Source organism: Eurypyga helias, unplaced genomic scaffold (assembly GCF_000690775.1).
Source record: "Eurypyga helias isolate BGI_N326 unplaced genomic scaffold, ASM69077v1 scaffold27853, whole genome shotgun sequence".
Taxonomy (NCBI): domain Eukaryota; kingdom Metazoa; phylum Chordata; class Aves; order Eurypygiformes; family Eurypygidae; genus Eurypyga; species Eurypyga helias.
Window position 1 is genome coordinate 1 of NW_010240975.1, and position 12,722 is coordinate 12,722.

The 12,722-nt window shown below is 55.0% G+C and overlaps 1 protein-coding gene across 1 annotated transcript; it reads right to left on the bottom strand.

Annotated features, from left to right (window-relative positions):
* Positions 1 to 11,341: 11,341 nt before the first annotated feature.
* LOC104507368 (suppressor of cytokine signaling 1-like) lies at positions 11,342 to 12,025 on the bottom strand. Its single transcript, XM_010148617.1, has one exon. The coding sequence runs from the start codon at positions 12,023 to 12,025 to the stop codon at positions 11,342 to 11,344; it is 684 nt and encodes a 227-aa protein (XP_010146919.1).
* Between the last annotated feature and the right edge of the window lie 697 nt (positions 12,026 to 12,722).

Sequence of the window (12,722 nt, forward strand, 5' to 3'; positions counted from 1 at the left end):
GCGCTGGCCCCTGCTGTGAGGGCTCCGGCCCACCTCCTCACCCCCCTCTGCGGCCAGAGGCCCCTGTGCCCGCAGCAGCCGGGGTCTGCTGCCCCACACCCCCCTCTGCCACCATGGCTTCCCTAGCAGCCCCCAGCCCGAGGGCGAAGTGCGGGGAGCCGCGGGCAGCGTCACCTCCAGCGCCCCACAAGCCATTCCTCCTACGCCCCGGGTGCGCTGGAAACTCCTGCCAGCGCTGGTGAGGAGCACGGTTTTATTAAGAACGATACTTCTCAGCTTGCAGAGGCCTCCTGGCACGGCGTGTGGGCCCCAAGCTGGGCTCTCGCTGCAGCAAGCGAGGAGGAACCCTGCCTGTACACCCATTTTTCCTGGGAAACATTTTTACATACTTTCCATGACCAGCAAAAGCCCAGGCACCTATTTCATGGTGCTAACTGGCGATGCTGCACTAGCAGAGGCACTGGCAGAGGTGTTCAGCTTAGCCAAGGCACTGGCAGAGGTGTTCAGCTTGATGTGGTTGCCCCAAGAGGGGCAGGCTGAAATCAGTGCCGCTACAAACAGCTGCTGGCTGGCTGCTGCACCCCAAGGGCGAGCGGCTGCTGACAGGGGCCCCGGCAGCATGCCTCACCAGCCGCCGTGGGAGTACGAGAGCCGGAGTCACAGGCACACAGCCCTCCCACAGCCGTGGGATGTGTCACCAGCCCTGAGGTGCCATGTCTGGGCCAGCCCAAACTTTTTCACATCAGCAGCAATAATGCTGGGGGTGGGATGCTGGCCAGGAGAAGGGCACGGTGCTGACAGCACCCAGCCATGCTCTCTTGAAACAGGAGCCCCCGAGCCCTCTCCTCATCAGCTGCACGCCTTGAGGTGTGCACATCACGCCCTGAAATCCTCCGAGTGCAGGGCTGCGCATCCTCTCCATAAGGGGTGAAGGGTGGGAGGCAGATTTAGCAGGGTCTGGGTCCTGCACAGGCCAGATGCCAGGATGATCATGTTGGACAAGGTGGCAACGGTTGCAAGGGAGCCACAGGACATGGTCCCTGCCAGCAATGGCATTGCTAAATGGCCCTTCTGGCCTTGTCTGTGCAGAAAAGCTGCTCCAGCCCCAGCAAGTGCCGCTTCAAGCTGTCCGGCTGTGCCAGCCCCAGCTCCCCGCATCCTGGCAGAGAGCAGCTTCTGACAACCCCAGCTAGTACCCAGGCCTGCTCCATGGCTCCCCTGAAATCCAGTCTCCTTCCCCCTCAGCCCATTCAAGGAGACCCTGTGCCCATCCCCATGACCCCCCCTCCCACCCCCATAACAGCGACAGCAACCTCAGGAACCAGCACGGCCAAGCTGCAGCAGACACATGCATGCAGTTGCACCCCGCTTTAGGCTGGCACAGCTTTTCTCGTGCACACCAGGCCTCTGCCAGCTCCTGGGAGGAAGGCTGGGAAGGGATTAAGTAGCTAAGTATCTCACTGGCAAGTGAATATTGCTTTTTTTTTTTTTAATTAATTCCTCAACTTTGCTTTATCGTGAACTGTGGAGAATACACAGGTTGATACAGCTGTTACAGCGCACTCTCCTAGGGTGGAAAAACATCTTTTCGCCACCAGACCCTGTGCTGGCTATCCAAACTAAATAAAGCATCCTGGCAAAAGCATGTGCTGGAAGAACCGCCTCTCTGCTCGGATTTCTGCCAATATAGAAAAGCATTTCATTCTGTCTTCCCTCCTCACCCCCCAATTTCCCACCTGCCGTCTACATCCCTGCCTGACAGGACTTCAGGACAAGGATCTGTAATTCTGGCCTCATGCAAGAGGATCATCTGTGGGTGTTATTTTTCAAACCCTTGCAGAGCACTGCTGAGCCCACCGGGAGCAGCTGAGGCTGCTGTGGGGCCCGGGGGAGACCTGGGAGGGATATGCTGAACCTCCCTGTGGGCCTGGAGGTTGGGAACTGAGCCTGAACCCACTCCAAACCCTCCAGTGAAAGAGGCCTCTCCTGTCTGGAAGACCATGTGACAGTAGATGTGGGTCCAACAGGGATGGGAAATGTAAATTACCCTGGAGTGCAAGAGGAAGCATGTCTTGCTGGCAGGGAGACACAGTTAGAACAGTGCATGGAGGTGGGGCTAAGCGGAATCCATAGCGGGGGTCAGACCCCTTCTCCTGTGGCTAAATGTATCGCCACTTGCTCTTTGTACATGTAGAGATATATATGTGTCTATATGCATGTATACACACACATTTTATACCTAGCTACTAATACTTGCTGAGGTCTCCCTAAGGCAGCCCCCCTAGACCCCCCCCATAGCCCAAGTAGCCATGCGGAGACCCCCTACCACAACCAGGCCCACGGCTTCTCCCGCAGACCCCTTCTCCCCACTCTGCAGGCGCTGGGGAGATCCTTCCCCACCCCAGTACTGCTTCCTTTATTGTCTCTGCCCAGCTGTGGTTTATAAGTCGTTTAAATCTTTTCTAGGAACAGATAGAGATCGCAGTTACCCAGAATCCAAAAACGCAGACAGCTTGAAATGTGGTTAGACTCTGCCCTACTTTCATTGAGCTGAGAGCAAGGCTCTGCCAAGGTGCTCAGGGGAGAGGAGGAGAAAAAGACCCCTCTCAGCAAACCGCCCCTTCCTCCCGCCCCGAGAAACAAACCTGCCCTGTCCCCCACAAGCACCACCTCTCCGCCTGGCTTGCCCGGGGCCTGCGGGCGAGCAGGGTGCGGAGACGTGAAGCCTGGAGAGATGCTCTCCTGCACCGCAGCACTTGACATGGGGCACAGGCATCTCCCTGAGCTGAGAGAGGCACGGGGGTTTCGCCAAATCAGGGCCTCGAGGATGGCGATGCAGGGAGTGCTGCAGATTAAGAATGAGATGGATCGGTAGAGTTTTTACCGTCCACACGCTCACCGACAGCTGTTCCCCACGCTGAGCTGCTCTGAGGCCGGGGGAGCTGCAGAAGTGGAAGAGCTGTCTGGGACTTCCCTCCTGCGAGAAATCCCCTCCCTGGGAAGTCCACGTTGGGTCGCAGAGCTGCTGCGGGGCTGTGCCTCCATGGCCAGCACAGGTCCATGCACTGTCAGGCTCCTCCGATGGCAATGCTTCCAGGAATCTGCAGTGACCTGGAAAGGGATACTGCTGAAAAAGTGCCAGGAGGCCTTTCTCCTTCTCTCAGCGATGCCAGCCCACAGGACCAGCCTGCAGACAAGGGTGTGTGTTTCCCATCCCTGTTTTGCCCCAGGTCTGGCTCTGATAACCCTGGGCTTTTCTCACAAGCGCTGTTGGTGTTCAGAGGAGATGGGACTTGGGTGGGGAGAGAACACCTTGCGGATATGTACCTCCAGTTCCAGGGCTCTCTCCAAAGCAGAGAATATTTGCTACCTATATTCCTCTAGCTTTGGAACAGTATATAGACAGACAAGCCACTAATATTTAGAGGGTGTTGCTTAACGCTGCTTGGAAGGGCATGTATCATGCAAGGATCAGAGCATGTAGGAAGGGCATGTATCAAGCAAGGATCAGAGCAGCAGCGGGGTGTTTTAGCTGGCGCTCTCACTAGTGGTAGCAAGAGTGTGGCATTTCAGGAGACGGGTCTGCTGCAGTCAAGGCCGTAGAGAGATGCTAAAGAAGGCGTCATCTGAAAGATAATGTAGTCCAAGATCATTACGGTATTTATTAACACCATTTACAGGGACTGACTTGAACAGCCTTGGAAGGAAGAATGAAAAAATGCCAGCAAACACATTACGCTCTCCTGCAAGAAGTTTTTTCACCCTATTGAAAAGCTTTGTTAGAAAGAATGATGAGAATGGTAATAATAAGGCACTATAATTATACCTGATCCTTCTATAATCTCTCTCTCCGCAGAGTTCGGGAGCACTTTACTGCTATTATTGGATTTGAACAGTCCCATCTGGATAACATACGACTGATTTGTTTGCATGGCTTATTTTAGGTATTTCAGCACGTACACTAGAGCTGCCTTCATCTCTGGCTGATTCCCTGCACAGTCTGTAAGAGCAGGAAAAGATCTACAGCTCCTATTCTCCACTGCCCCGTTCTCCCATCCCAATTCCTTGGAGAGCTCTTCACAGAAGCCCATGGATTCCCCACCCAACCCAGTACCGCAGAGCAAGGGTTACAACCTAGAGGATGGATACTACCTACAACATCTGGATTTGCACCTGTATTATTTTAGGCTTGAGATTCGATGAATCCCAAAACAACCCCAGATGCATCTGAAAGTCTGTCGGCAAGGACCTGGCAGTACCTCGTGCTAGCGCACGCGCTCCGCAGTCGGAAGGCCTGCTACCTCGTGGTCTGAAGCTTTCTCGCACAAAGGGGTCTGCTGCATGCATCTGCAGAGAACCAGGGAAGGCGTGACGATGCCGGCGTCCCTCTGGACTTGGCATTACTTGCAACGCCATCCCGGTTACAGTGACGCCGGCAAGCTCCCGCTCACCGTGGCGTCTAGAGGAGCCAGCAGCTCCATCAATGCCGAGAACTTGGCTGGCCCCTTGCAGCAGCTCCTGGGCATGAAGCTGGGCACTTGCTACCACACTCTGCCAGGGCCAAGAGAAAACAGACATAATTCGAAATAATTCAGCCTGCATTTAAAAATGTTACTATAAAAAATGATTTTTTTTTTTAAATTAGTAACAGCATGATACAAAACCTGTGTTTTACATACACTGTAAAACACAAAACAGTTTCAACAGTTTGCAGTCTGAAATTCACAGCCGTTTGTCACTAGCTTGTAGAGCAGGGAATGTCCCTCTCGGACAAAACTTAACGTAAGTTGCTTAAATCTTTTGTTGCTCTCACTGCTTTTTAAGGGCATTCCCCCCAAAAAAAAATTGGTGCGGGGTCTCCCAGCCTTTCCGTGTCCCACCTGGCCTCCTCAGCACGGAGAGCTGGGGTTTCCAATGCCTGCCCATCCCCAAGGCTGTCGGCACATCTTGTCGAGGAGTTTAAAAGGTCCCATTAGTCCTGCCTTAAGTTTTCCCCCAACTTCGTTTCACATCCAGTCTCCTCACTTTCATGCCCTTAGATTCTTCAGAGCCCTCTTTGTCAATTTGTTTACTTCTGGTTTATTTTTAAAAGACAAACCCCCAATGGACATAAGCTCTCAAGTCCCTTTTGAAAACACTGTCTTGTCTGTAAGTGCTTTGTTTGTGATCCTCTCCAATCCTTTAGGCTATTGTTTACGAGCTGGAAGGCATCTGCGCTTGGGCTAATCATGCCGAATGCCAGCAATTCCCCCAGCATGATTTGCTGCACAAGCCAGTGGGAGCAGGATTTGTTTTGATTACATTTAGTGCGGAAAACCCACGTTTGCTCGCAGGGACCTGACAAAACCGGGGGGACCTAATCCAAAATCTTCTGAGGGGAGAAACAATCCGGTCATTGATTTCAGTGGCATCTGGGACCAGCTCGAAGATCGAAAGCTCTGATGGCAAGGGTGGTGTCTTGGGAAAACAGGTAGCCCCGGAGCCAAAAGATCTTCTTTTAAAAGCGTGTGCATGTCATTTGCTCTGGGCTGGGTGAATCAAACACAGATCTAGGAGGCTGCCAGTCCTATATGGTGTTTTGCACGGCTTTTCCAAAGCTGTGCAGCTCTTTTCTGACATGAGGTTAGTTGGGCTTCGACCCCCCAGCCCTGCCCCAACCAGCAGGGCTGGGCAGAGCCATCCCAGCCATCACCTCGGGCTGATGCCGGCCTCCCTAATGCCCTCAGCTCCCAAGTCAGACTCCTTCCCTCACTCCGGATGATGGCATGTTTTTCTCCCCAGGCTGTGCTGGTGCTTGCCTCCAGGCATCAGATGGGTGTCCTCACTTGCTGAGAGGAAGTGCTCGAGGGCTGCTCCCACTGGGGCTGCCACCAGACTGCTGCTAGGGCACGCAACTGCACGCTGTACCGCTGGGTGCACAGCGCTGCCACGTGCAGACACCCCTCAGCCTCCAGAGGCCCCAGCACAGGTACCAGGAGCTCCACACGCACCCGGAGCCCCGCACAGGAGCCCCGTCGCTATCCCTGGGAGCAGCTGGCTCAGGTGGCCTGGGCTGTGCCCGGTGCTGTTGAGCCCAATCCTGAGCTTAGGCTGCCCTGTTCCGAGACTCTGCCATCGTGGATGCCCGCCCAAGGGGGCACAGAGCTCAGAGCTGCACCTGAATCCTACCTCTCCCATTTCCTGTCTCAGCATTTCCTGCTCCAGAGGTGCTCCGTTAATCACCATTAATCCCTTTTCGTACCCACGAAGAGGTTAGCATCCCCGGTGACCTGTGGCAGGGACTTCCACAGCTTAAGCTACACATCCCGTGAAGAAATGTCTCCTTTTGTTTCCTTTGAGTCTTGCAGTCAAGTATTTCACCAGATGCCTCCTTGGTTTTTTTAAGAAAACACACTTACTGGGTCACCTACTCCATGGCATTTAGGCTCAAGACCTCTGCCACAGACCTCAGCCGCCTCTTCTCCCGGCTGAACAGCCCGAGTCTGCCGTGGCAGCCCTTACACAGGAAGCACTGGGAAGTACTCTGCCTTGCCTGCATCAAACCCAGCTCCGCCGGCCCCAGCTGGGATCACAGGCAGCGGGAGCTCCGCGGGGAGGCACTAGCACTCACAGAGCCGCTCTCCCCCATCTCCCTCTCCTTCGGCACCCGCTGTCGCGCTGAAGGCTGCCCTCAGCAGCCCCTGCCTTTGCACCAGGACACGGTGCAGGGCAGGCAAAAAGCCCCGGTGCACGCAGTCACGGGAACTGTACAGATGGAAAACATCCAGGGAACCGGTGCAAAACGAACTCAATTGGACAGAACGGTCACATTCCCCTAACCAAGGCATTCTTGTGAATTAAGGCTTTTAGCACGCTGGAAGACTAATGATGCCAATACACATCTTGGGAGGGACATCGGGGTAATGGTCCAAACCCCAGCTGTGTGTACACAGGTGGTTTTAGTTTGAAGCTTGCCTACTTAGGGGGAGCTCATTTCCAAACACTGAGGATGCCCTAATGTTAATCAATTTTTTTGAAATGTGTTTGCATAAACTTGTGGTTTTCGGTGTATCCCGATCCATCAAGGCAGATCCCCAACGGCACACAGACCCTTATGTCAGAGGCAATCAAGTATGATTACCAGAGCTGCTGGCTGTGGGGCCCCTCCTGTGTACACACACGGGGACATATGGAAGTTATTAACAAGTTTCAGCGAAGGATTTTGGGAAATTAACCCCTGGGGGCCCAGAGGCCCGCTAACAGACAGCTAGTCAGGAGCACATGAAGAGCACTTTCCCGCTGGATGCCTGTGGTGTGTTGGGACCGAAATCCAGGCCCTTCACAGCCCGTTAGAGGAAGCCCCTCTCACGAGGACTAAACTTTTCAACTTCTGCTGTTAGGAAGAGGGGCTGAAAAACCCCATCTGCGGGGCTGTGTATGTTTCCTCGACAAACTGAAAGGAGTCAGCTGGAGAAATGTGTAACATAACATATAAAAATGCAAACAATTTTCTTCTATTCCCTGAATGGTGCTCAAGAGGTTGTGAGGAAGTTGGTAATTTCTTTATAAGCCCCTTTAGGAGCCACCAAAAGAAATGTTTGGATACGGGCCACCCGGAGCTGCTCCGACCCGGCAGAGGGACCGATTCAGAGGCAGGGGTGATTAAAGCGAACATCTCCCACTCATTAATGAAAGCAGCAGGATGTCGTTTGCAGTCGGCCTGTGGAAGTAAACCCTTCTGGTTTTACTTTGAACATCTTTTCCTCATGGAAAAAGATTTCTCTTCCCATATCTGAGCAGAAAGCAAAGGACTCTGCACAGCCTGCCGCAGCCCATCCACTTCTCACCGTCCCGTTCTTCCCAACTTGGTTTCCTTTCTTGTACCAATGCTGATCTGCAAAGCGACCTCTCCTCGGGAATAATGAGGATACTCACCCTTAACGTGCTTTAAACTTCCACAACACAACAATGCTTGGCAGTCGTTCACGGCTCTTCATCCACAGATCTCAAATCAATTCGCCACAGCCCTGCACGGAACTGACTGACTTGTAAGACAGAGATGAGCACTTGCTGGCAATTAAAAAGAAATATAAATGAGCAAAATAGACTTTATTAAAATCCAAACTGTTTCCTTCTCCCTTGGTGTGATTTTCCTAAGGCACAATCCTGGCTGCAAACGGGGCTCTTCCGCAGCCCCCAGCCACAGAGCCCAAGATGCTCGTTTTCGGCCAAACGAGGGCGGTTCACAGCCAGGTCACAGCAATCCAGTTAGGAAGCTCTTCCCTCAGCGAGCTATAACCGCGGCCATAAAACAGAAGCATTCCTGGGCTCGCTTATAAATGTGGAAGAAATTAGCCCGCTCCTTCCCCCTCCCCGGTTTCTGCAGGGAAGGTGGGAAGGCAGCCAAGGCACCTTGGCAACGACACCCCCAAGGAAGAAAAGGATCGAGGGGATGGGCAGGGTGCCCGGACAGCAGAGGCGGTCCTGCTCCTCCCGCAGCAGGCAGGGAGGGAGGGCAGCTGTGCAGCTGACCCCATCAAGGCAGGGGCTTCTCCTGAGAGCCAAGGAGCCCAGGTGCCCAGAGCCACCCGAGATGCCCGCAGGGGCAGGCAGGGCCAGGGCAGGAGCTGCAGGGGACCTGCGCTCTGCCCAAAGAGCACCAACAGGACGGTGCCCGAGACCAGGCCAAACCCACGGCAGGCAGCAGCACCCGGAGCACGACCCAGGGGTGCTCCGCGTAGCGTGGCAAATTAGGAGGGAAGTGGTTTTCCACCCGCCAACACGCTACAGCACTTGGCTGGCGCTGCCCCTATCCCGGTGCCTCTGCAGGGGGCTTTGTGGGCACAGCACCTGCGGTGACACCACCACCACCTCCTCCGTAGCCAGGCCCACCTCCCTGCCCTACGGAAGAGTTGTCCAGGGAAGGGACCCTGGGACGTCTCTAGTCTGACCTGGGGCTCACACCAGGGCCAGCTCCGAGGTCACACCAGGTTGCTCCAGGTTCCTCCCAACCTCACTCCAGTTTATTGTGGTTCTGTTGCACTAGGGAATCCCAAACTGGACACAATCCTCTAACTGGGGTTAAGGAGCGGCAAGTATGGGGAAGAAATCACTCCCCTCCTCTGCCACTGGTGTTCCTGTTAACACCACCCAGGACGCCCCGGCCTTTGCTGCCGGGCAGACGGATTCAGCTCTGCTGTCCCCCAAGACCCATGGTCCTTACATGGGTTAGCGTGCTCAGCCAGCCTCAGGAGCTGGAGACACCGATAACCCCCAGCGACAGAGCACGTGTTTGCGCAGGGGATACACAGGACCATTCTCTCAGGGTGGGTTGAACCCCAGCCCCCTTCGTAACGCTGCCCAGAGTAACACAGGGCACCCCAGCCTGACACAGGCACCCAAGGGCTCCAGTTCACCACCTCGAACAGACCCAGCGATGATGATGGGTGCGATTACCTGCTCAGCTTTTTGCCTGGCCCTGCAGGAGATCGCAGCTCCAGCAGCACCGTACCCACATGTCGGGCACCTCAGTGCACGTGAACCCCAGGATGGTGAACGATCCCAGTGCGGGCTTTTGTGCTGGGCTGAGCCGCAGCAGCTGCGGGGCTCCCCAAGACCGAGCAGAGCCGGCGGCAGGGATAAGACAGCCACTTCACTGGCACTTATTTAACTACCTTGGTTCACACGCCAGCGCCCCGAGACAGGAGGCCAGGCACCATGCCATCAGCAGAGCGACTGAGCCCTCCAGAGAATAATTCAGTGTCAAAGCGAGGCTCCTGTGATGAATCACACCCTGCATCTCTCTGTGCTGACCGCACGCTTTGGCTCCTCAGATAAGATACCTGAAGCCAAAAGAGCAAATTCAGAGTAATCTCTCCCCGCGTTCCGCTTTTCCCCCCCCTGCTACAGGTCTGAAGGGGAAAGTCAGCGGGAGCTCAGCAGGCTGCCTGCCCGGCTGTGCATCCTTGGTTGCACACAGAATGGTTTGGCTCAAATTTTCTCCTGAAATTGCAATTTCTCCTTTCACGTAGCTGTTCTCAGTCACTTATTTCGAAGACATTATACCTGCCTGCACCCCTGAAATGAACCATAACCCCAGTTAAGCTGACTCTGTTCCTCGCCCTTGTGCTCATCCTGACCAGTTCTGGGTTCACTGCTGCTGTGCCCTGCTCTATGATCCTGAATCACTCACGTTCCTGTCACGCACTCAGCACCAATTTTGAGGTACTAAAAATACTTCTGAAAATCTCACCCCTACGTTTCTAGGAAGTAACTTCTGTTTAGAAAATCCTTTACTTGGTTACACTGTAAGATGAATTACGTTCACTGTTCCCAGTTAGGACCACTGATTTATCTTCTGCTTTTGGTCTTTGTAAGGCACTCACTTGTTGGGTTTCAGTTTGATTGCCGTGTCTCGGCACTACACTAACAGGGTTTCCAACAATGCAAGGAAATGAAAGTATCGCTATGTAGTCACTGACTTTTAAAAATAAGTATAAAAACCACGTTTATTAAAAATTTTTAAAGTCTCTTATAAAAAATTCTTTGCCTTTTGTAAGGCAAACCCAAAAGGCCTTTCTATGCACTGTAGGTGGCAGCAGCATACTATCAGATGAGCGTTAAGAAAGGGCCTGGATCCCATGTTCACAGCCTCCCAGGGCAGACCCGGCCCTCCAGCCCAAGGTTACCTCGGCAGGAAGGTTACCCAGGTTACCAGGCCCTTAGAAGGGGTAACTCATCTGCGCTCCCAAAAACCTGTTCAAATAAAGCAACGTGAAAGCCTGTGAAGCTGCACGTATCGTACGCGGCTGCGACCGCTTCCTCCCTGTGCAGACGTTGGCCTCTGAAGCGGGAGGCGTCGTGTTCGTGCTGCGTGGGGCAAAACCTGCTCTCACTCCGCTGCAGCTATGGAGGGACACGGTCGGCGCAGGGGTCGTGCCCAGCGATGCCCGAGCTGCGCTGCTGTTGGGGTTGGACTCGGCCAAACCACTTCACGAGGGCAGATCTGTAGCAGCAACAAGCTTAGGCACTTCGGGGTAGAGGCATGCACAGGGCTGTCCTGGGAGGACAGGCAACTCACCTTCTTCTCCAGCTTATAAGTTACAAATGGAGCAAAGAGCAGGACTTGGGGGCAGAGGGGGGGAATCTCTGCTCTTCAGGTTGGCTTCACCCCAGGCATCTCTGGGGAAGGCCACACAGGCTGTGCTCGTACGAGGACACAGCTGTCACAGCCCACCAGTTCAAGCCCCGCTCCCTCTCCCTTTCCTCTCCCAGCAGCCCGTCCAGACCCACTGGCGTGGCATGTGTCCCACCAGCACAGCCACGGAACAGGCACCTCCCTTCGTCACCCACGCACGCGGCATCATCTCCCGGCCCAGGACAGAGAGGGGCTGGGGATAACGCTACCCTCCGACCCCCCCCTTCCACCCGGGGGTGAGACCATCTCCTCCCTCGGGCGCATCCCCAAGGAGCCCCCCAGCCCTGCTGTGTCCCCCACCACGGTGCCAGCGGGCAAGCTCCGGCAGCACAGTTCTCGCAGCGTGGGCACTGCCCGGCGACTCCGGCACAGGGGCTCAGAGAAGACCAGAGGGGTGCCCCCCATCTCATCAAAGTGCAAGGGGTTGTTCCGGGTCCCTGCCACCACCAGCTCCAGCAGCCGGACCACACAGTCTGAAAACCAGTTCTTCAGGCGGAAATATCCCTCCTGGAAAGAGATTCGGAGGCTGACGGGCCCTGTCGGCATCCGCACGCTCAGGCTGAACAAGCAGTTTCCCTGCGAGCTGTCCCGCACCAAATAGGTGCCAACAGGCTCCTGCTGGAGCTTGGCGTGAGCCTCCCCCACGGACAAGGGGCCCCAGTAGAAGTCGCTGGCCTGGAGGATATTGAGAGATCGCTCCAGGACCTCCCACTCGCAGCTGCGAAACATCCGGAAACGATCGGGCAAGCCGGGGGGCGCGGGGCTGGGGAGAGCACTCCGATGCTGCCTTTGCGGACGAGAAACAGTGGCGTGCGCGTTGTGCAGATCATCTGGCCTCCCTCTGATCATCTCTCAAAGAGCCCATGGATCCTGGGAAGATGCTGCCTTTACCATGCTTCCGCCTTTGCATCCAGCCTGCAGGACAAAGGAGAGTGAGGCAAATCCAACACCTTCTTCTAACTGGGCAAGTGAAGACACTTCCCAGGGAGAAGACGGCAGCACAGTAACCCAAGAGGGTACCAGGGTACCCGGCCTAACCTGCAGCTGTAGGGACAGCCAAGGGCGGGCTCCAGCTGGGTCCCCAGCAGTGCCAGGCAGCACCTTACAGGGCTCTGCTCCCACTGGGTTTCCGCAATTCACAGCGAGGGGCTTGCCCGCACACCCCTCAGCAGGCTGGGATGAACCTCACGATCTCGGTGTTGCAGGATTTCCCTGCTGGATGTGTAGGGACTTTTCAGAGCAGCCTGGAGACCGGCAAGGGGAAATGACACCCCAAATCAGAAGGGAAAATTCTCCCAAAGCAAGAAAGTATTGTTTACTTTGTCATTCAGTGGAAAGGTTTCCTCACGCCTCTCCAACCGTTTCTCTAACAGAAGGACAGGACTCAGAAGCAGCAGAAGATGCCAGTGAGGCTTTGCCACCAAAACCGCTCCCTCATCCCAGGACATGCCTGTTTCACTGTGTCAGGAGAAAGGAAAGGTCTTGGAGCACGACCCCTACAAGAACTGCTACACCACCGACTTCAGGGTTGGGCCTGCCATGAGTG